The sequence below is a fragment of the Pseudophryne corroboree genome, chromosome 1 (assembly GCF_028390025.1).
Source record: "Pseudophryne corroboree isolate aPseCor3 chromosome 1, aPseCor3.hap2, whole genome shotgun sequence".
Lineage (NCBI taxonomy): Eukaryota > Metazoa > Chordata > Amphibia > Anura > Myobatrachidae > Pseudophryne > Pseudophryne corroboree.
In genome coordinates this window covers 564,184,711-564,208,895 of record NC_086444.1, presented here as the reverse complement: position 1 = coordinate 564,208,895, position 24,185 = coordinate 564,184,711, and the positions used below count along the sequence as shown (strand labels likewise).

The following is a 24,185-nucleotide window of genomic DNA, read 5'->3' as shown; positions in this document are numbered from 1 at the left end:
CTACTTTTAGCGCTTTCAGACTGCAGACTACTCGGGTTGGTCGCAGGCTCGACCCTGGTCATGACCAGGTTAGTGGACCCGAGACAAGCTCAGGACTATTCAAGACTTTGTGAAAGCCAGTGGACAGGGAAATCGGTTCACCTCAGAAAGATACAACTCCAGATTCTATCCTAACATAGAAAACTGTACCTAACACAAAATGGTTTGATTGTTCTGAAAGAGGTGGGGACATCCTAAAGTAGGAATGGCTTCACATCACTCTTACAATGGTCTTGTGGATTTAAATGTGGTTTGGCATACATAATGTGGCCAAGGGTCCTTTTCCTTGGGTGTGGTTCATAGGGTCAACCACACTTAGGTCGACCGTGTCTAGGTCAATCACTATTGGGTGACAGTGACTAAGTTGACACCCAAAATAGGTTGACACAAGCATTAGGTCAACATGACAAAAGGTCGGCATGAGGTTTTTAAAACAACAATTGGTGTCGTTTTCTTCGGAGAGTGAGTGGGAACTCCAATTAGCGCACCGTGTCCCCTTGCATGGCGAGCGAGCTTCGGGCAAGGTGCCTCGCTGCGCCCAGCACAGGTTACCGTTCCCAATTGTAGTCCACGTGGATCGTAAAGTATGAAAAGTTTAAAAAAATGAAAGAAATTGTGAAAAACTCTTGTCGACATTTTGCCACATCGACCTAGAACATGTCGACCTAGTGACCATGTCGATCTAATGCATGTCGACCTAAGTGTGATCGACCTAGAGACCAGATACCCTTTTCCCTCATAGTTAGGCTTACCATACTATCCGTTTAAACTGGGACACTCATGAATTACAAAGGTTCTGTGGCTGATTAAACCATGGGAAATGCTGGCTTCAATTAGGCCAGCCACAGAAACTCTGTCCCAATTTAAGGGGATAGTATGGTAAGCCTACTCATACTGCTAATGGGAAGGTAAGTTATGTACCCGTGTTGCTGCGAGAAGCGTTGGTGGTTACTAAACAAATTCTATATCGCACTGGTAAAGAAACAGTCACTCTAAACAGCATCTGTCCCTGTAATCCCTATCACTACTGATTCTGTTGCTAATTACTAGCAACAGAATGCTACACTGCTGAGTTTGACCTGGCATCGTTAGTGCACATGTTTGAACTGAGTTTACGCATGCACACTGCAGGAGGGGGCAGATGGATTCAAATGGATTGCTCTTCACAACCAGGACCTCCTTCGCCTAGGAAGGAGCGGGGCTCTGGGAACTAATGCAATCTGCAGATGGCTTAGGTTTCTTCAGGCAAATTCCAAGAACTTTCAGTTTGTGGAATTTGATGAATGAGGATCCCCATACACAGGGGTCTATGTACAAAGCCTTGGAGAAAGATAAAGTGGAGAGAGATAAACTACCAACCAATCAATCAGATCCTAGCTGTCATTTTTCAAACAGCCTGTAACCTGGCCGTTAGGAGCTGAGTGGCTAGTACTTTATCTCTAATGCAATCTGCAGATGGCTATCGGGATCATGGCAGCCGGAATCATGGCAGCCGGGATCCCGGCCGCTGGTAACACGTATGTATTCCCTCCTGTAAGCGTGGCCACACCAACTGGTCTGTTTTTTTTTATTTTTTTTATTAATTCCAAATTATGATGTTGAGTTTGTAGAGACAACTGCCCCAATAGTGTGCGGCGCTGCAACATCTCACAAATGTCCTGACCCTCCAAAACTGGGAGATATGATTATGTGTTTAAAACTTAAAAATTAGGTGCACTCTTCACACAACAACATATTGATATGGTGTTTATTTTATAATTTCCTATCATTTACAGTAGGCCACATCATAGATATTACAGTGAATAATACATACTTACCTACATAGCTGGCAGCGCCGTTTAGTCTCTCGCTGTCCTCCACCTGACACTTCTTTTTTGCCATCTTATGCAAAATCGAAGCCTTCTCTTTGAATCTCCCTTAAAAATATTGAGTAGAAATATATCTGCGTTATAGGGGATAATTTTAGACATAGTCATTAAATATTAAGAGAGAGCTGGAAAATAAATGGTTATTGTTTTTTTTTTGCAATCAATAATATGAAAACATAGCTGCAATGCTAAGTCAGTGTACTACACAACAGTGGATGATTGTGTTACGCCTGCTCAAAAAGACCAACAAACAGTCATGAGTAATAGAAGGAGGTAATGTACTGTATGGACCAGGAATGAAGGACAAGCAATAAATCACTGAGCATAGTGATATCACTTTCTCATGGCTTTAACACCAAAAGACCAATTCTGCTAGAGCAGTGGTTCTCAAACTCGGTCCTCAGGACCCCACACAGTGTATGTTTTGCAGGTAACCCAGCAGGTGCACAAGTGTATTAATTACTCACAGACACATTTTAAAAGATCCACAGGTGGAGCTAATTATTTCACTTGCGATTCTGTGAGGAGACCTGGAAAACATGCACTATGTGGGGTCCTGAGGACCGAGTATGAGAACCTGAGTGCTAGAGTAACATACATATTGCTGTTTCCTAAATGCTTGTAAAACATCTAATATATGCAGGGGTGTAGATTATTAGATCTACGCTAAAAAGGTCTACAAACCATGGTTGACTTGCATTAGGTTGACAGGGTCAATAGGTTGACAGGGTCAAAAGGTCGACATGGAATAGGCAGACAGCAGAAAAAGTTGAGTGTCAAAAGGTAGACATGGAAATGGCCAACGCAAAAAAGGTTAACACTATTTTTATTTCTTTTTTGGGTGTTTTGTCACTGTTCTGCCACAAACAAGCCCCATTAGTGTACTGCTTCCCCTTGCACGGCTTGCTTCACTTGCCATGCTTTGGGCAAGGTGCCTCGTTCCATTACCGATGCGCTCGGCACAGGTTACTATTTTCAACCGTAGTCCATGTGGATCGTAAGTATGAAAAAGTTTAAAAAAAACAAAACAAAAAACTTGTTCCTGTCTACCTTTTGACCTGTCAACCTAATGCATGTCGACCTATTGACTGTAGACCTTTTTAGTGTAGATCTATAGACCGGATACCTATACGCAGTACATTATATATTGTTAACCGCAGAGCAGTGCAACATTAGTTATACAGTACATAAAGCTTTCTGGGACATATTGTACTTCATATGTCTTGTTTATCACATATTATTTTAAGAAGATACAAATAAAAATAGAGTTAGGATTAATTCTGTGTCTGGAAGAAAAACACATCTGCATACATCAAGAGTAATTAAAAATAATTAGAAGGTTTTTATAGTTCATACAAATATAACTTGTAGAACCTCATGAAGGGTATTCAAGTATTGAATTCTTATATATATTCCTCTTTATTTCTTCAGAACCCACACATCACCTTCACCTATACAGATCAGGAGACTCATTTCTCTGTAACATTTATAGACACTGACAATGGGGGAAAGGTAATTAAATAAAAAGTAAAGCACAGAATAGTTATGGTCTCTCAGTTCAGAAAATATACAGCAACCTATGTCAAGATAATACAAACCAAGGAAACACTCCAAGTATGCACTGCAGGTGGGGCAGATATAAAGTGTGCATAGAGTTTTAGAGGTATACGATAAAATTACCGGCTGATGGGAACCCGGTGGTCAGAATACCGACGCCGGAATCTCGACAGCCGGGAAATGGCGTAGGTCAGAGTCCCGACCCAAGCCTGGTATACCCACTCAGTTGGTTGTCCACGCCACCACCCAAGGGGGAATATAACAGTCGCCACCGGGCCCGAAGGGTGCTGCAGGGAAGATCTAAAGCTATCTTCAATGACAGCATGCTCCTGGATGTAGCCACTCCCAGATCTTAAAATATATCTTATGTGTACTGTACTATATAGATTACCTAGGACTGGTAGGGGAGTTCAAGGGAAATCGTTATCGAGAATGCACCGCTTACAGGTCGTCTAGTGTATGGGCACCTTTAATCTAACCACCCGTTCCTGCAACCTAAACCTAGCCCTGACCCTCCTTGGGGGTGCCTAACCCTAAGTCCCCCTCCCCACAGCCTAACTCTAACCCCCTATCCCCCCCACATAGCCTAAACCTAACCCCCCCCCACCCCCACCCCATTCGCCAGCCCAGCATATCCTCCTTTGGGATCCTGGAGGTTGCGCTGGAATAGTGATTAATGCCAGGATCCCGGCCAGTCATTCAGAGTAGTGTCAGGATTCTGCCGTCAGTATTTCGACTGCCGGTATCCAATGTCAATAATACGTGTCTGATTTGTAGTTGAATTAAGTGTGTTGGTTGCAATTGCAATCAACTGACTCAACTTTGTATTTCTTAGTCTGATTAATTTAACTTTTAAATGAACATTTTTGAAAATGCCTCATTACAAATACTCTTTCTAAAGCAATCAATTGTGTGGCTCTGAGGGTATATACAACGAAAGCAAAATATTTCCTGTATTCCCACAATCTACGCAGCTATGTAAAAAAGAGGCTGCCCTATGGTTACTATATCCAGAAGTGTCTCTCCCAAAACACCAAATGAATGAACAGAATATATCTTTAGCCTATTTTATATTCTGCTCTGAGGGTATATGTTCGTGCAGATATCTATTTGCCCGCTCCTAAATATTTTGATACTTCAGTCCTCTGAAAGGTCAAATACAGGGGTTCTTAGTACAGGATAAATATTTTCATTATGATCTAAATTGTGCTTCCTACAGTAGTGATTTTTGTAAACCTAAATCTGTGGGAACAAGGTAAGTAATGGTGGAACTGCATTTCTAGGACTATAATACAATTTTCCTGTATTGTACAGGTCATGTGCATTTCAGGGGGCGGGATGTACTAAAGGAAAAATGCATTAAAACCCCCATTTTTGGAGGTTTTACAGCATTTTCAAATGTACTGACCCCCGGCCACCCACACGCGTATCAATGTGGGGGGGAGGGGGGTGTCTTTTTATGTCTTCTTACCGTATCACGTCAGCCTCCAGCTGCGCTCCACAATCCCCCAACCTCCTCCTCCCCCGCAACACAGCCATTTGTCCTTCTGGCAAATGGCTGTGTTGCGGGGGAGGAGGAGGTTGTGGGGATATGTTAGTGCATAAGCGATTAGCTTTGCTGCGATGATAGGCGATGTATGTTAGTACATTCTGCCCAGTATGTCTTAAAGTTACATTGCTTATTTATTTCATAATGTAGTATTTTCTATGACAATGATTACATCATGTTACATTGTAAACATAGTTAACAGGTACAGTCAGGTATGAACGCCCTGCAAGAGTGTAGCTCATTATGAGTTGCCACTACTTTGTCTTTCCTACTTATCATAACCATTTAATATAGTATAAATATGGAAAACGCTATAATGTAGATGGTTGATAGTTTCCAGTAAAGCACAAGTCATCATGTAACTTAAGTAATGATAGGGCTTATGGCATCTTACACAATATGATTAATTATATATACATTAACAAACGCACAATCAATTGAGTAGTAACATTTTACTGGAAGATCGCAGTTACAGCACAAACTATTTACAGCAGCAATCACATGAAAAAAATGTTTTGATATTTAAACATAAATCACTGAGGATACCTATAAGTAGGTTAGGGGGGTACACAGAGGGAGATTTATGCTGAGCAATCTATCACAGAACACTCAGCACACATCTGTCCCCCCGCTCCGCACACAGCGCGATGTGTGCTGAGCGAGGGAGGGGGGGGGGGCGACGCTCACTTCACCCAACGGTGAGGGGAGCGATCTAACTAGATTGTGCATGCAGGCCAATCTAGAACCGGCGATAGCGACGTGCGGGGCTGCGCATTGCTATCACTGTGGGGCATGCACATGGAGAAATCCGTGCTTAATTTATAAGCAACCTAGTTAGATTGCTTAGAAAGTAAGCATACATCTCTCCGTGTGTAAGCCCCTGTTCTCTGTATTTACCATTTTTCTTTGGTTTGTTTCTTCAGGCAGCTAGTAATGATTTACAATCCCACGTGGTGTCATGTGACTACAGTGGCAACCAATCACAGCACAAATTATGTAGTGACCAGTAGTGATGAGCACCGGAAATTTTTCGGGTTTTGTGTTTTGGTTTTGGGTTCGGTTCCGCGGCCGTGTTTTGGGTTCGAACGCGTTTTGGCAAAACCTCACCGAATTTTTTTTGTCGGATTCGGGTGTGTTTTGGATTCGGGTGTTTTTTTCAAAAAACCCTAAAAAACAGCTTAAATCATAGAATTTGGGGTTCATTTTGATCCCAAAGTATTATTAACCTCAATAACCATAATTTCCACTCATTTTCAGTCTATTCTGAACACCTCACACCTCACAATATTATTTTTAGTCCTAAAATTTGCACCGAGGTCGCTGGATGGCTAAGCTAAGCGACCCAAGTGGCCGACACAAACACCTGGCCCATCTAGGAGTGGCACTGCAGTGTCACGCAGGATGGCCCTTCCAAAAAACACTCCCCAAACAGCACATGACGCAAAGAAAAAAAGAGGCGCAATGAGGTAGCTGTGTGAGTAAGCTAAGCGACCCTAGTGGCCGACACAAACACCTGGCCCATCTAGGAGTGGCACTGCAGTGTCAGGCAGGATGGCCCTTCCAAAAAACACTCCTCAAACAGCACATGACGCAAAGAAAAAAAGAGGCGCAATGAGGTAGCTGTGTGAGTAAGCTAAGCGACCCTAGTGGCCGACACAAACACCTGGCCCATCTAGGAGTGGCACTGCAGTGTCACGCAGGATGGCCCTTCCAAAAAACACTCCCCAAACAGCACATGACGCAAAGAAAAAAAGAGGCGCAATGAGGTAGCTGTGTGAGTAAGCTAAGCGACCCTAGTGGCCGACACAAACACCTGGCCCATCTAGGAGTGGCACTGCAGTGTCACGCAGGATGGCCCTTCCAAAAAACACTCCCCAAACAGCACATGACGCAAAGAAAAAAAGAGGCGCAATGAGGTAGCTGTGTGAGTAAGCTAAGCGACCCTAGTGGCCGACACAAACACCTGGCCCATCTAGGAGTGGCACTGCAGTGTCACGCAGGATGGCCCTTCCAAAAAACACCCCCCAAACAGCACATGACGCAAAGAAAAATGAAAGAAAAAAGAGGTGCAAGATGGAATTGTTCTTGGGCCCTCCCATCCACCCTTATGTTGTATAAACAGGACATGCACACTTTAACCAACCCATCATTTCAGTGACAGGGTCTGCCACACGACTGTGACTGAAATGACGGGTTGGTTTGGACCCCCACCAAAAAAGAAGCAATTAATCTCTCCTTGCACAAACTGGCTCTACAGAGGCAAGATGTCCACCTCATCATCATCCTCCGATATATCACCGTGTACATCCCCCTCCTCACATATTATCAATTCGTCCCCACTGGAATCCACAATCTCAGCTCCCTGTGTACTTTGTGGAGGCAATTGCTGCTGGTCAATGTCTCCACGGAGGAATTGATTATAATTCATTTTAATGAACATCATCTTCTCCACATTTTCTGGATGTAACCTCGTACGCCGATTGCTGACAAGGTGAGCGGCGGCACTAAACACTCTTTCGGAGTACACACTTGTGGGAGGGCAACTTAGGTAGAATAAAGCCAGTTTGTGCAAGGGCCTCCAAATTGCCTCTTTTTCCTGCCAGTATAAGTACGGACTGTCTGACGTGCCTACTTGAATGCGGTCACTCATATAATCCTCCACCATTCTTTCAATGGGGAGAGAATCATATGCAGTGACAGTAGAAGACATGTCCGTAATCGTTGTCAGGTCCTTCAGTCCGGACCAGATGTCAGCATCAGCAGTCGCTCCAGACTGCCCTGCATCACCGCCAGCGGGTGGGCTCGGAATTCTGAGCCTTTTCCTCGCACCCCCAGTTGCGGGAGAATGTGAAGGAGGAGATGTTGACAGGTCGCGTTCCGCTTGACTTGACAATTTTGTCACCAGCAGTTCTTTGAACCCCAGCAGACTTGTGTCTGCCGGAAAGAGAGATCCAAGGTAGGTTTTAAATCTAGGATCGAGCACGGTGGCCAAAATGTAGTGCTCTGATTTCAACAGATTGACCACCCGTGAATCCTTGTTAAGCGAATTAAGGGCTCCATCCACAAGTCCCACATGCCTAGCGGAATCGCTCTGTGTTAGCTCCTCCTTCAATGTCTCCAGCTTCTTCTGCAAAAGCCTGATGAGGGGAATGACCTGACTCAGGCTGGCAGTGTCTGAACTAACTTCACGTGTGGCAAGTTCAAAAGGTTGCAGAACCTTGCACAACGTTGAAATCATTCTCCACTGCGCTTGAGACAGGTGCATTCCACCTCCTATATCGTGCTCAGTTGTATAGGCTTGAATGGCCTTTTGCTGCTCCTCCAACCTCTGAAGCATATAGAGGGTTGAATTCCGCCTCGTTACCACTTCTTGCTTCAGATGATGGCAGGGCAGGTTCAGGCGTTTTTGGTGGTGCTCCAGTCTTCTGTACGTGGTGCCTGTACGCCGAAAGTGTCCCGCAATTCTTCTGGCCACCGACAGCATCTCTTGCACGCCCCTCTCGTTTTTTAAATAATTCTGCACCACCAAATTCAAGGTATGTGCAAAACATGGGACGTGCTGGAATTTGCCCATATTTAATGCACACACAATATTGCTGGCGTTGTCCGATGCCACAAATCCACAGGAGAGTCCAATTGGGGTAAGCCATTCTGCGATAATCTTCCTCAGTTGCCGTAAGAGGTTTTTTAGCTGTGTGCGTATTCTGGAAAGCGGTGATACAAAGCGTAGCCTGCCTAGGAAAGAGTTGGCGTTTACGAGATGCTGCTACTGGTGCCGCCGCTGCTGTTCTTGCGGCGGGAGTCCATACATCTACCCAGTGGGCTGTCACAGTCATATAGTCCTGAGCCTGCCCTGCTCCACTTGTCCACATGTCCGTGGTTAAGTGGACATTGGGTACAACTGCATTTTTTAGGACACTGGTGAGTCTTTTTCTGAGGTCTGTGTACATTTTCGGTATCGCCTGCCTAGAGAAATGGAACCTAGATGGTATTTGGTACCGGGGACACAGTACCTCCAACAAGTCTCTAGTTGCCTCTGCAGTAATGATGGATACCGGAACCACGTTTCTCACCGCCCAGGATGCCAAGGCCTCAGTTATCCGCTTTGCAGCAGGATGACTGCTGTGATATTTCATCTTCCTCGCAAAGGACTGTTGGACAGTCAATTGCTTGGTGGAAGTAGTAAAAGTGGTCTTACGAGTACGACTTCCCCTCTGGGATGACCATCGACTCCCAGCAGCAACAACAGCAGCGCCAGCAGCAGTAGGCGTTACACGCAAGGATGCATCGGAGGAATCCCAGGCAGGAGAGGACTCGTCAGAATTGCCAGTGGCAGTGACATGGCCTGCAGGACTATTGACATTCCTGGGGAAGGAGGAAATTGACACTGAGGGAGTTGGTGGGGTGGTTTGCGTGAGCTTGGTTACAAGAGGAAGGGATTTACTGGTCAGTGGACTGCTTCCGCTGTCGCCCAAAGTTTTTGAACTTGTCACTGACTTATGATGAATGCGCTGCAGGTGACGTATAAGGGAGGATGTTCCGAGGTGGTTAACGTCCTTACCCCTACTTATTACAGCTTGACAAAGGCAACACACGGCTTGACAAATGTTGTCCGCATTTCTGTTGAAATACTTCCACACCGAAGAGCTGATTTTTTTGGTATTTTCACCAGGCATGTCAATGGCCCTATTCCTCCCACGGACAACAGGTGTCTCCCCGGGTGCCTGACTTAAACAAACCACCTCACCATCAGAATCCTCCTGGTCAATTTCCTCCCCAGCGCCAGCAACACCCATATCCTCCTCATCCTGGTGTACTTCAACACTGACATCTTCAATCTGACTATCAGGAACTGGACTGCGGGTGCTCCTTCCAGCACTTGCAGGGGGCGTGCAAATGGTGGAAGGCGCATGCTCTTCACGTCCAGTGTTGGGAAGGTCAGGCATCGCAAACGACACAATTGGACTCTCCTTGTGGATTTGTGATTTCGAAGAACGCACAGTTCTTTGCTGTGCTTTTGCCAGCTTGAGTCTTTTCATTTTTCTAGCGAGAGGCTGAGTGCTTCCATCCTCATGTGAAGCTGAACCACTAGCCATGAACATAGGCCAGGGCCTCAGCTGTTCCTTGCCACTCCGTGTGGTAAATGGCATATTGGCAAGTTTACGCTTCTCCTCCGACAATTTTATTTTAGATTTTTGAGTCCTTTTTTTACTGATATTTGGTGTTTTGGATTTTACATGCTCTGTACTATGACATTGGGCATCGGCCTTGGCAGACGACGTTGCTGGCATTTCATCATCTCGGCCATGACTAGTGGCAGCAGCTTCAGCACGAGGTGGAAGTCGATCTTGATCTTTCCCTATTTTTGGAACCTCAACATTTTTGTTCTCCATATTTTAATAGGCACAACTAAAAGGCACCTCAGGTAAACAATGGAGATGGATGGATACTAGTATACTTATGGATGGACGAGCGACTGCCGACACAGAGGTAGCTACAGCCGTGGACTACCGTACTGCGTCTGCTGCTAATATAGACTGGATGATAATGATATAAAAAAAATATATATATCACTACTGCAGCCGGACAGGTATATATTATATAATGACGGACCTGCTGGACACTGTCAGCTCAGCACTGCAGACTCCTAAAGTAAGCTACTAGTAGTATCAAGAAGATAGAAAAAAAACAAAACACCACAGGTAGGTGGTATACAATTATGGATGGACGAGCGACTGCCGACACAGAGGTAGCTACAGCCGTGGACTACCGTACTGCGTCTGCTGCTAATATAGACTGGATGATAATGAGATATAAAATATATATATATCACTACTGCAGCCGGACAGGTATATATTATATAATGACGGACCTGCTGGACACTGTCAGCTCAGCACTGCAGACTCCTAAAGTAAGCTACTAGTAGTATCAAGAAGATAGAAAAAAACCAAAACACCACAGGTAGGTGGTATACAATTATGGATGGACGAGCGACTGCCGACACAGAGGTAGCTACAGCCGTGGACTACCGTACTGCGTCTGCTGCTAATATAGACTGGATGATAATGATATAAAAAATATATATATATCACTACTGCAGCCGGACAGGTATATATTATATAATGACGGACCTGCTGGACACTGTCAGCTCAGCACTGCAGACTCCTAAAGTAAGCTACTAGTATCAAGAAGATAGAAAAAAGAAAAAAAACACCACGGGTAGGTGGTATACAATTATGGATGGACGAGCGACTGCCGACACAGAGGTAGCTACAGCCGTGGACTACCGTACTGCGTCTGCTGCTAATATAGACTGGATGATAATGATATAAAAATATATATATATATATCACTACTGCAGCCGGACAGGTATATATTATATAATGACGGACCTGCTGGACACTGTCAGCTCAGCACTGCAGACTCCTAAAGTAAGCTACTAGTATCAAGAAGATAGAAAAAAAAAAACACCACGGGTAGGTGGTATACAATTATGGATGGACGAGCGACTGCCGACACAGAGGTAGCTACAGCCGTGGACTACCGTACTGCGTCTGCTGCTAATATAGACTGGATGATAATGAGATATAAAATATATATATATCACTACTGCAGCCGGACAGGTATATATTATATAATGACGGACCTGCTGGACACTGTCAGCTCAGCACTGCAGACTCCTAAAGTAAGCTACTAGTAGTATCAAGAAGATAGAAAAAAAACAAAACACCACAGGTAGGTGGTATACAATTATGGATGGACGAGCGACTGCCGACACAGAGGTAGCTACAGCCGTGGACTACCGTACTGCGTCTGCTGCTAATATAGACTGGATGATAATGATATAAAAAATATATATATATCACTACTGCAGCCGGACAGGTATATATTATATAATGACGGACCTGCTGGACACTGTCAGCTCAGCACTGCAGACTCCTAAAGTAAGCTACTAGTATCAAGAAGATAGAAAAAAGAAAAAAAACACCACGGGTAGGTGGTATACAATTATGGATGGACGAGCGACTGCCGACACAGAGGTAGCTACAGCCGTGGACTACCGTACTGCGTCTGCTGCTAATATAGACTGGATGATAATGATATAAAAATATATATATATATATCACTACTGCAGCCGGACAGGTATATATTATATAATGACGGACCTGCTGGACACTGTCAGCTCAGCACTGCAGACTCCTAAAGTAAGCTACTAGTATCAAGAAGATAGAAAAAAAAAACACCACGGGTAGGTGGTATACAATTATGGATGGACGAGCGACTGCCGACACAGAGGTAGCTACAGCCGTGGACTACCGTACTGCGTCTGCTGCTAATATAGACTGGATGATAATGATATAAAAAATATATATATATCACTACTGCAGCCGGACAGGTATATATTATATAATGACGGACCTGCTGGACACTGTCAGCTCAGCACTGCAGACTCCTAAAGTAAGCTACTAGTATCAAGAAGATAGAAAAAAGAAAAAAAAACACCACGGGTAGGTGGTATACAATTATGGATGGACGAGCGACTGCCGACACAGAGGTAGCTACAGCCGTGGACTACCGTACTGCGTCTGCTGCAGTGCTAATATAGACTGGATGATAATGATATAAAAAATATATATATATCACTACTGCAGCCGGACAGGTATATATTATATAATGACGGACCTGCTGGACACTGTCAGCAGAATGCGTTTATAGAATAAAAACACCACACGACGAGTGTTTAACTTTTTCAGGCAGACAATCACAATATACTGGTGGTCAGTGGTCACTGGTCAGTCACACTGGCAGTGGCACTCTGGCAGCAAAAGTGTGCACTGTTAAAATATGTACTCCTGCTATATCTGCTCCCCAGTCTCCCCCACAATTAAGCTGTGTGAGCAGTGAGCACTCAGCACAGTCAGATATACAGTACTAGGTGCTTCATCGCGCCCTACGGGCGCTCTTCACACCGTCGGAAGGAGCTACGCCCCCTTAACCCCTGCACGCCTTTCTGGGGTTCAATATATGGAGTATTACCTGCATTCCTAATTTTGTTAGTGTTTGAATATTGCACAATGATAGGGCGTCCGATGGTGAAGGGGGCGTAGTCCCTTGCAACAGGAAGGGGTTTGGGGAGTGGGGACCGCGGATGGGGGAGGGGGTATGAAGGCGCTGTGGGTGGGGTAGGAGCAGGGGTGTCGCAGGTGGGGGATGGCAGCTGCAGGGCTGTTGCGGATGGAGGAGGGGTTCCGAAGGCGCTGCAGATGGGGAAGGGGTGGGTGCGGGTGTGCAGTGGATGGGGGAGGTGTCCAGGGGGCGCGGTGGGTGGGGGAGGGGTGGATGCGGGGGTAACATGGGTGGGGGAGTGGCGGGTGCGGTGCTGTTGCGAATGGTGTAGGCGATGCGGATTGGGAAGGGCCTGCTGCGTGGGTGGGGTAGGGGATCCAAAGGTGCAGCGGGCGGGGGAGAGCCAGATGCGGGGTGTGGCGGATGGGGGAGGGGCTGCTGCAGATGGGGGAGGGGTTTGGAAGACACTGCGGGTGGGGTAGGGGGTCCGAAGGCGCAGTGGGTGGGGGTGCCACGGGTGGTGGAGGGGCAGGTGCGGGGGTTTGCGGGGGATGGGGAGGGGTCCAGGGGCGCTGCAGGTGGTGGAGGGGCAGATATCAGTGCACATAGTCTCTGTGGTAGTTAGTGAGGGTTGGTGATGGTGTGAGAGGGGTGAAGGCCAGTACACAGACAGGCAGTTAGAGAGCAGGATGAGGGTGACAGGGCATAGTGACGGGGAGTACTTAGCAGATATAGGGGTGGGCTACAGGTGTGATGTCACAGTGTGTACCTTTGCTCTCATGTGTGAGGTATGTGAGGTATATGTGAGGTATGTGTGAGGTATGTGTGAGGTATGTTTGAGGTAAGGATGTGCGGGTCGTGGTGGCCACTAACCTCCAGGCTGCTGCTGTGAGATGGTGACTGCAGAGGGAGGGAGCTCAGACCCAGCAGCAATGGGTCGCGGTCAGCATTCCTTCCTGGCCCCGTTCCGCCGCACACTGTCCGCCCCGTCTGACGGGCGTCATTCCTCCATCCTGCATGGCAGCGTCAGCTGCTGTGATCGCGGAGCATAGGTAAGCGTCCGGAGCCCTGTGGGCGGGCAGGCATGGTGTTTCCCTGGAGAGGTGCGGCGCGCGTCCTTAGGCTGCAGACGGAGGGAGCTCCGGCCCAGCAGCAATGTTGATTAGTGCGTGTCCCGTCCTGGTGCTGTCCCGCTGCACATGCTCCGCACCGCTTGCCGCTGAGCATGGCAGCCCTTGTCTGTATGCTGCAGATGCTGATCTAGCGGTGCCTGAGCTAGCGCCCTCTCCCTGGGGTGTGGGTGTCAGGCGGCAGGTATGGTGTGTAGGTGGGAGAGGAGCTGCGGGCGGCGACTCGCTGCCTGCAAGTACCCTCCATATCAGCGCTGTTCCCCTCCCTGCAGATAGTGTCAGTGGCCGTGGTGTACTTTTGCTACTGGTGGCCAGGGCCGGTGCTAGGGTGTTCGGCGCCCCCCTGCAAACTATGAATTTGGCGCCCTCCCATATTCCTTTGTTGTGCATCGGGAAAAGTGGTGTGGTCTCACAACTAAGGGGCATGGCCACACAATAGTACCCCCATTTAAAATTACGCCACAATGTAGCACAATCTTATTCATCTTATACGTAATGCCCCACCCGTAGTAGTAGCGTCCTTATACGTAATGCCCCACCCGTAGTAGTACGTCCATATACGTAATCCCCCCCCAATAGTAGTAGTGTCCTTATACATAATGCCCCCCCAGTAGTAGTAGCAGTTATATGTAATGCTCCCCAACAGTAATAGTAGCATCCTTATACATAATGCCCCCCCAGTAGTAGTAGCATCCTTATACATAATGCCCCCCCAGTAGTAGTAGTAGCATCCTTATACATAATGCCCCCCCAGTAGTAGTAGCATCCTTATACATAATGCCCCCCCAGTAGTAGTAGCATCCTTATACATAATGCCCCCCCAATAGTAGTAGTGTCCTTATACATAATGCCCCCCCCAGTAGTAGTAGCAGTTATATGTAATGCCCCACAACAGTAATAGTAGCATCCTTATACGTAATGCCCCACCCGTAGTAGTAGCGTCCTTATACGTAATGCCCCCCAGTAGTAGTAGCAGTTATATGTAATGCCCCCCAACGGTAATAGTAGCGTCCTTATACGTAATGCCACCCCTGTAGTAGTAGCATCCTTATACATAATGTGCCCCCAGTAGTAGTACCGTCCTTATACATAATGCCCCCCCAGTAGTAGTAGCATCCTTACATGTAATGCCCTCCCAGTAGTAGTAGCACCGTCCTTATACATAATGCCCCCCAGAAGTAATAGAGTCCTTATACATAATGCCCCCCCAGTAGTAGCGTCCTTATATGTAATGCCCCCCAGTATTAGTAGCCTCCTTATACGTAATGTCCCCCTATAGTAGTAGCGTCCTTATACGTAATGCCCCCCCATAGTAGTAGCGTCCTTATACGTAATGCCCCCCCTATAGTAGTAGCGTCCTTATACGTAATGCCCCCCCATAGTAGTAGCGTCCTTATACGTAATGCCCCCCCATAGTAGTAGCGTCCTTATACGTAATGTCCCCCTATAGTAGTAGCGTCCTTATACGTAATGCCCCCCCATAGTAGTAGCCTCCTTATACGTAATGTCCCCCTATAGTAGTAGCCTCCTTATACGTAATGTCCCCCTATAGTAGTAGCGTCCTTATACGTAATGTCCCCCCATAGTAGTAGCGTCCTTATACGTAATGCCCCCCCATAGTAGTAGCGCCCTTATACGTAATGCCCCCCTATAGTAGTAGCGTCCTTATACGTAATGCCCCCCCTATAGTAGTAGCGTCCTTATACGTAATGCCCCCCCTATATTAGTAGCATCCTTGCATGTAATGGCCCCCCCAGCAGTGGCGTCCATAAAGTGCGCACACACAGACATACCTCACACACACGCAATTCACACATATATACAAACACACCCCGCACTGCACAGCACACAGCCCGCTGTCACAGGTGAATTGGGGGGGGGAGGACAGGCACAGCAGCCGGCAGCTAGTGGCCATCCTCACCTCCTATACTGTAAGGTAGGGTCTTGCACCTGACTGCTGCTGGCGCTGGGTATGGAGTAGCTCCCTGCAGCAGATGCAGTTGACTCCGCCCAGCTCTGTGACTCCGCCCAGCGTTACGAGCACAGAGTCACAGATTAAGGCAAATATATAGGAGATTACATAGATGATGCAGCACACTGAGGGCACACTGAGGCTGAGCACAGATATGGTATGTGACTGTGTCACACTGTGTATCGTTTTTTTTTCAGGCAGAGAACGGATTAATTAAACTGGTGGTCACTGGTCACACTATCAGCAAGTAGTACTCCTAATATGCTCCCCAAAATTAGTAAATCAAGTGTCTCTACTACTCTCTAGTCTACTCTAAACGGAGAGGACGCCAGCCACGTCCTCTCCCTATCAATCTCAATGCACGTGTGAAAATGGCGGCGACGCGCGGCTCCTTATATAGAATCCGAGTCTCGCGATAGAATCCGAGCCTCGCGAGAATCCGACAGCGGGATGATGACGTTCGGGCGCGCTTGGGTTAACCGAGCAAGGCGGGAAGATCCGAGTCTGCCTCGGACCCGTGTAAAAAGCGTGAAGTTCGGGGGGGTTCGGTTTCCGAGAAACCGAACCCGCTCATCACTAGTGACCAGGGTGGCTTTGGAACAGTACTCCTAGCTCAATTTGCTCTGAGGTAAAAAAGTTGATGTGAATAACAGCTCTAGAGATAAATATGTGGATATAAATGATTCTACTTCACAAAGACCATTCCGATAATTCTATTTGTTAACATGAATTGGGTCTAAATTTCTGGTGGTCTGGGCCAAATTGCAGTGGGCATAAAATAAGAAATGCATGTATGTATGCATTTAAAGGAAATAAAAGTTGTCTTTTTCACTTCTCCATAAAGGTTGCAGTAACAACTAGAAAATCTGGCTCGTGTGTACACAATGGGCATGACACTAGATTTTACCAACTGTTAACTGTAATTAATACATTAATTTATATGGACAATGCCCCAACACCTTAAAGCTTAAAGAATATGTATGCAAACAAAACATGCATGTGCTTTTATTTGATGTACCCAAAGACTTTTGGTATCCGTTCAGATGGTCGACCATGTTATGGTCGACAGTCATTAGGTTGACCACTATTGGTCGACATTGGCATGGTCGACAATGACACATGGTCGACACATGAAAATGGTCGACACGTGAAAGGTCGACACGTGAAAAGGTCGACATGAGTTTTTTAACTTTTTTTTCTTTTGGGGAACTTTTCCATACTTTACGATCCACGTGGACTACGATTGGAACGGTAATCTATGTCGAGCGAAGCGAAGGCACCATGCGAGGGGACGCGGTGCACTAATTGGGGTTCCCAGTCACTTTACGCAAAAAACGACACCAAAAAAAGTTTAAAAACTCATGTTGACCTTTTCATGTGTCGACCTTTCATGTGTCGACCATGTCAATGTCGACCAATAGTGGTCGACCTAATGACTGTCGACCATAACATGGTCGACCAGTCATACCGGAACCAAGACTTTTATATGCAAAAGAAGGACTCAGAAAACGTATAAAACTTTTACTGTATATTCAAAAGAAGGACTCTGAACTCCCCCAGAGCCCAGATAGCAAGGATAGTACAGATTTTGACTATCTGCACTTTCAATTTGGACTATGTACGATTTTGACTAAGTGCCAATTTTGACTATACTTTGTACTAGATTGTACACTAGATAGTCAAGAGTGACCTGCCTGCACAGTCTATCTTTCTTTGTGATACCGACCCCGCAGGAGTGCGCATCGGGATAGAATCAGGATCGCAAGGTGGCTAACACCTTGTGATTTGCACTAACTTTCCTTGCGATTTTGACTTGCCAACTCTCACAGAATGTCCTGTAGAGTTACGCATTTGGAGAGTCTCTACTGGCATTCTTGACAGAGCTAGCCAAGACTCTTGGCTCTGTCCACTAATTGACTGAAGTGGGTGGCAAAGAGGTTAGATGACATGATTCAAACAGAATTGCGCCATTCAAGCCCTGCAGTAAAATACAGTGAAAGGCTGTTTTAAACAGCATAGGGTGTGGCCATGATGACGTGTAGCCCAGTCCTCACTGTCAAATGCCACAAATTGCATCTTTAAACAGTGTGGGGCATCACCACGCTGACAAAACGTGAAGCAACAACAATCCCACTGGAGTGAGTTGCATCCTCCGGGACTCTCCGGGAGGAGACTTACATAAAATCAGAATGTGTAAGCAATGTAGAATCTGCCACACACTTGTCAATAGACTAATTTATGGCTAGGACTCAGGATGCTTACATGTGCAGAGAGATTAAATTTGGGTGCGGTTTGTTCAAACTGAAATCTAAATTGCAGTGCAGAAATTAAGCAGTCAGTATTATTTACCCTGCACAGAAACAATATAACCCACCCAAATCGAAGTCCCTCTGCACATATTACATCTGCCCCACCTGCAGTGCAACATGGTTTTGCCCAATTGCTAACTTTTTTGATTTGCTAACAAACCTGAATAACCCCCATAGTCTTTTGTCTCTCTTTTACAGATAAAGAAGCACCCAGTGGGGGGTAAAGGAAAAGTGTATTCCTTTCACACCTGGTTACCTACACCAGAGTAAAGGCACATCATATTTGATATAGTCTATGACTTGAAAACATATGTCCAGTACAGTGGAGCGTGTGAAAAATAATACAACTTCTAGCTAAAGTGGATTCGCAGGTGGGGTGCAAGTTGCAAATCTCTAACAAGCATCATTTCAAAGATATGAAGTATCTAGCCAATCTTATCTCACATTGTATGATATTTATAGTCATTTTGCTGCTAAGATAGCAGAGAGTAATATGACACTCCATATTCTAAGTCATCATTTCATTGGGGAATTTATGCCCAATTATGTGAATATAAGTTAAAAGGAGGAGCCCAGACTTAATTAACCAGATAATCAACAGGGACTTGGGTGACGTCATCCAAGTTGTGATGCTCTGCTGATAAAATCAATAAGCACCTTTTGTTCTATGGGGTTCATTCTGACCTGATTGCACGCTGCTGTTTTTCGCAGTGCAGCGATCAGGTCACTACTGCGCATGCGTATGCACCCCAATGCGCAGGCACGACGTACGAGTACACAGCGGATCGGTGCTGGGCAATGGATTTAACAAAGAATCCATTCGCACAGCCGATCGCAAGAAAACTGACAGGAAGAAGGCATTTATGGGTGTCAACTGACCGGTTTCAGGGAGTGGTTGGAAAAAGACAGGCGTGTCCAAGCGTTTGCAGGGCGGGTGTCTGACGTCAATTCCGGGACCGGACAGGCTAAAGTGATCGCAGTGGCTGAGTAAGTTCAGACCTACTCAGAAACTACACAAACTGTTTTTGTAGTGCTCGGCTGCACAGGCGTTCGCATACTTACAGAGCTAAAATACACTCCCCAGTGGGCGGCGACTATGCGTTCGCACAGCTGCTAAAAACAGTTAGCAAGCGATCAACTCGGAATGACCCCCTATGTTCAAACTGAGGGATTAAGCCTAGAGAAATGATAAAGCAGTGATAAGTGGAAGGTGATAACACACCAGTCAATCATTACAGGTTTGAAAAATGACAGGAGCTGATTGGCTTGTGCGTTATCACCTTCCACTTATCACTGCTTTATCACTTCTCCAGGCTTAATACATCTGCGACTGAGAGGATGCAAACTCTTTGAGCCCCTTTGGGGATCTGGGTAGTAGATAAATAACATGCTAAAGGTGATAATCATTTAATGTCGCAGCTACAATCCTTGTAGCAGATCAGAGGTCAATATGCAAATTAAATTAAATTGACACTATGGGGTATATTTACTAAGCTCCCGATTTTGACCGAGATGCCGTTTTTTCTTCAAAGTGTCATCTCGGTTAATCTCGGTAATTTACTAAACACTAATCACGGCAGTGATGAGGGCATTCGTAATTTTTTGCAAGTTCAGGTAAAAAATTACGAATGAATACACCATCGGTCAAAACGCGGCTGTTTAAGTATGAATCTCGGTCATTTACTAAGAAGTGCAAAGCCAAAAAAGAACAAACACTGCCGTGAAAAATTACAACTCGTAAAAAAGTGCTAAAAAAAAACAGACCTTTTTTTTTTATTCGTGATTGGATAGGCATGCACGGATCCATGAGATCCGTGCATGTATATCAGTGGGAAGGGGTGGGAAAGTGCTTATTTTTTCAAAAAAAATTGCGTGGGGTCCCCCCTCCTAAGCATAACCAGCCTCGGGCTCTTTGAGCCGATCCTGGTTGCAGAAATATGGTGAAAAAAATGACAGGGGTTCCCCCATATTTAAGCAACCAGCATCGGGCTCTGCGCCTGGTCCTGGTCCCAAAAATACGGGGGGAAAAAAGAGTAGGGGTCCCCCGTATTTTTAAAACCAGCACCGGGCTCCACTAGCTGGACAGATAATGCCACAGCCGGGGGTCACTTTTATACAGCGCCCTGCGGCCGTGGCATCAAAAATCCAACTAGTCACCCCTGGCCGGGGTACCCTGGGGGAGTGGGAACCCCTTCAATCAAGGGGTCCCCCCCCCCAGCCACCCAAGGGCCAGGGGTGAAGCCCGAGGCTGTCCCCCCCCATCCAATGGGCTGCGGATGGGGGGGCTGATAGCCTTTGTTGTAAAATAAAAGATATTGTTTTTAGTAGCAGTACTACAAGTCCCAGCAAGCCTCCCCCGCATGCTGGTACTTGGAGAACCACAAGTACCAGCATGCGGCGGAAAAACGGGCCCGCTGGTACCTGTAGTACTACCACTAAAAAAATACCCAAAAAAACACAAGACACACACACCGTGAAAGTATAATTTTATTACATACATACACACATACATACATACTTACCTTATGTTCCCACGCAGGTCGGTCCTCTTCTCCAGTAGAATCCAAGGGGTACCTGTTGAAGAAATTCTACTCACCAGATCCAGTGATCCAGGCTCCTCGGCAAATCCAGGGATAATCCACGTACTTGAATAAAACAAAAAAAACGGTTGCCCGACCACGAACTGAAAGGTGACCCATGTTTGCACATGGGTCACCTTCCCACGAATGCCAGAAACCCACTTTGCCTTCTGGCTAAGTGGGTTTCTTCAGCCAATCAGGGAGTGCCACGTTGTAGCACCCTCCTGATCGGCTGTGTGCTCCTGTCCTCACTGACAGGCAGCACACGGCAGTGTTACAATGTAGCGCCTATGCGCTACATTGTAACCAATGATGGGAACTTTCTGCCCTGCGGTTGACCTAAAGTGACGTCACCGCTGAGCAGAAAGTTCCCATCATTGGTTACAATGGAGCGCATAGGCGCTACATTGTAACACTGCTGTGTGCCGCCTGTCAGTGAAGACAGGACCACACAGCTGATCAGGAGAGTGCTACAACGTGGCACTCCCTGATTGGCTGAAGAAACCCACTTAGCCAGAAGGCAAAGTGGGTTTCTGGCATTCGTGGGAAGGTGACCCATGTGCAAACATGGGTCACCTTTCAGTTCGTGGTCGGGCAACCGTTTTTTTGTTTTATTCAAGTACGTGGATTATCCCTGGATTTGCCGAGGAGCCTGGACCCCTGGATCTCGTGAGTAGAATTTATTCAACAGGTACCCCTTGGATTCTACTGGAGAAGAGGACCGACCTGCGTGAGAACATAAGGTAAGTATGTATGTATGTGTGTATGTATGTAATAAAATTATACTTTCACGGTGTGTGTGTCTTGTGTTTTTTTGGGTATTTTTTTAGTGGTAGTACTACAGGTACCAGCGGGCCCGTTTTTCCGCCGCATGCTGGTACTTGTGGTTCTCCAAGTACCAGCATGCGGGGGAGGCTTGCTGGGACTTGTAGTACTGCTACTAAAAACAATATCTTTTATTTTACAACAAAGGCTATCAGCCCCCCCATCCGCAGCCCATTGGATGGGGGGGGACAGCCTCGGGCTTCACCCCTGGCCCTTGGGTGGCTGGGGGGGGGGGACCCCTTGATTGAAGGGGTCCCCACTCCCCCATGGTACCCCGGCCAGGGGTGACTAGTTGGATTTTTGATGCCACGGCCGCAGGGCACTATATAAAAGTGACCCCCGGCTGGGGCATTATCTGTCCAGCTAGTGGAGCCCGGTGCTGGTTTTAAAAATACGGGGGACCCCTACTCTTTTTGTCCCCCGTATTTTTGGGACCAGGACCAGGCGCAGAGCCCGATGCTGGTTGCTTAAATATGGGGGAACCCCTGTCATTTTTTTCCCATATTTCTGCAACCAGGATCGGCTCAAAGAGCCCGAGGCTGGTTATGCTTAGGAGGGGGGACCCCACGCATTTTTTGGGGGGATTTTACATTGTTTAATTAAAAATAAAAAATAAAAAGAACCCCAGCACGGATCACACAGATCCGGCCGAGATTGATTGTAAAAAAAAACGGCAGTGTTTTGCTAATCACTGCCGTAAAATTAGGAAAAAAAAAACGAATGACATCGACATCGGAAGAAAAGAAAAACACGAATACGACAGCTTAGTAAATCCATCGTAATAAATTCAAAAAGTTGCAGTTTTACACTCTCGATGTCATTCGTGATTGAACTTTGACCTATTTTCGGAAATTACGAATGTTAGTAAATATACCCCTATGGGGTATATTTACTAAGCTCCCGATTTTGACCGAGATGCCGTTTTTTCTTCAAAGTGTCATCTCGGTTAATCTCGGTAATTTACTAAACACTAATCACGGCAGTGATGAGGGCATTCGTAATTTTTTGCAAGTTCAGGTAAAAAATTACGAATGAATACACCATCGGTCAAAACGCGGCTGTTTAAGTATGAATCTCGGTCATTTACTAAGAAGTGCAAAGCCAAAAAAGAACAAACACTGCCGTGAAAAATTACAACTCGTAAAAAAGTGCTAAAAAAAAACAGACCTTTTTTTTTTATTCGTGATTGGATAGGCATGCACGGATCCATGAGATCCGTGCATGTATATCAGTGGGAAGGGGTGGGAAAGTGCTTATTTTTTCAAAAAAAATTGCGTGGGGTCCCCCCTCCTAAGCATAACCAGCCTCGGGCTCTTTGAGCCGATCCTGGTTGCAGAAATATGGTGAAAAAAATGACAGGGGTTCCCCCATATTTAAGCAACCAGCATCGGGCTCTGCGCCTGGTCCTGGTCCCAAAAATACGGGGGGAAAAAAGAGTAGGGGTCCCCCGTATTTTTAAAACCAGCACCGGGCTCCACTAGCTGGACAGATAATGCCACAGCCGGGGGTCACTTTTATACAGCGCCCTGCGGCCGTGGCATCAAAAATCCAACTAGTCACCCCTGGCCGGGGTACCCTGGGGGAGTGGGAACCCCTTCAATCAAGGGGTCCCCCCCCCCCAGCCACCCAAGGGCCAGGGGTGAAGCCCGAGGCTGTCCCCCCCCATCCAATGGGCTGCGGATGGGGGGGCTGATAGCCTTTGTTGTAAAATAAAAGATATTGTTTTTAGTAGCAGTACTACAAGTCCCAGCAAGCCTCCCCCGCATGCTGGTACTTGGAGAACCACAAGTACCAGCATGCGGCGGAAAAACGGGCCCGCTGGTACCTGTAGTACTACCACTAAAAAAATACCCAAAAAAACACAAGACACACACACCGTGAAAGTATAATTTTATTACATACATACACACATACATACATACTTACCTTATGTTCCCACGCAGGTCGGTCCTCTTCTCCAGTAGAATCCAAGGGGTACCTGTTGAAGAAATTCTACTCACCAGATCCAGTGGTCCAGGCTCCTCGGCAAATCCAGGGATAATCCACGTACTTGAATAAAACAAAAAAACGGTTGCCCGACCACGAACTGAAAGGTGACCCATGTTTGCACATGGGTCACCTTCCCACGAATGCCAGAAACCCACTTTGCCTTCTGGCTAAGTGGGTTTCTTCAGCCAATCAGGGAGTGCCACGTTGTAGCACCCTCCTGATCGGCTGTGTGCTCCTGTCCTCACTGACAGGCAGCACACGGCAGTGTTACAATGTAGCGCCTATGCGCTACATTGTAACC

General features: G+C 46.4%; 1 protein-coding gene across 5 annotated transcripts in view; it reads right to left on the bottom strand.

Moving 5' to 3' along the window:
- SLC24A2 (solute carrier family 24 member 2) overlaps positions 1 to 24,185 on the bottom strand; it is a 491,146-nt gene that overhangs the window by 40,200 nt on the left and 426,761 nt on the right. For all 5 annotated transcript variants that reach the window (XM_063914167.1, XM_063914168.1, XM_063914169.1 and 2 more), the window contains one exon: positions 1,857 to 1,955. In XM_063914167.1, coding sequence (XP_063770237.1) covers positions 1,857 to 1,955 — 99 coding nt within the window. The remainder of the gene's footprint in view (positions 1 to 1,856; positions 1,956 to 24,185) is intronic.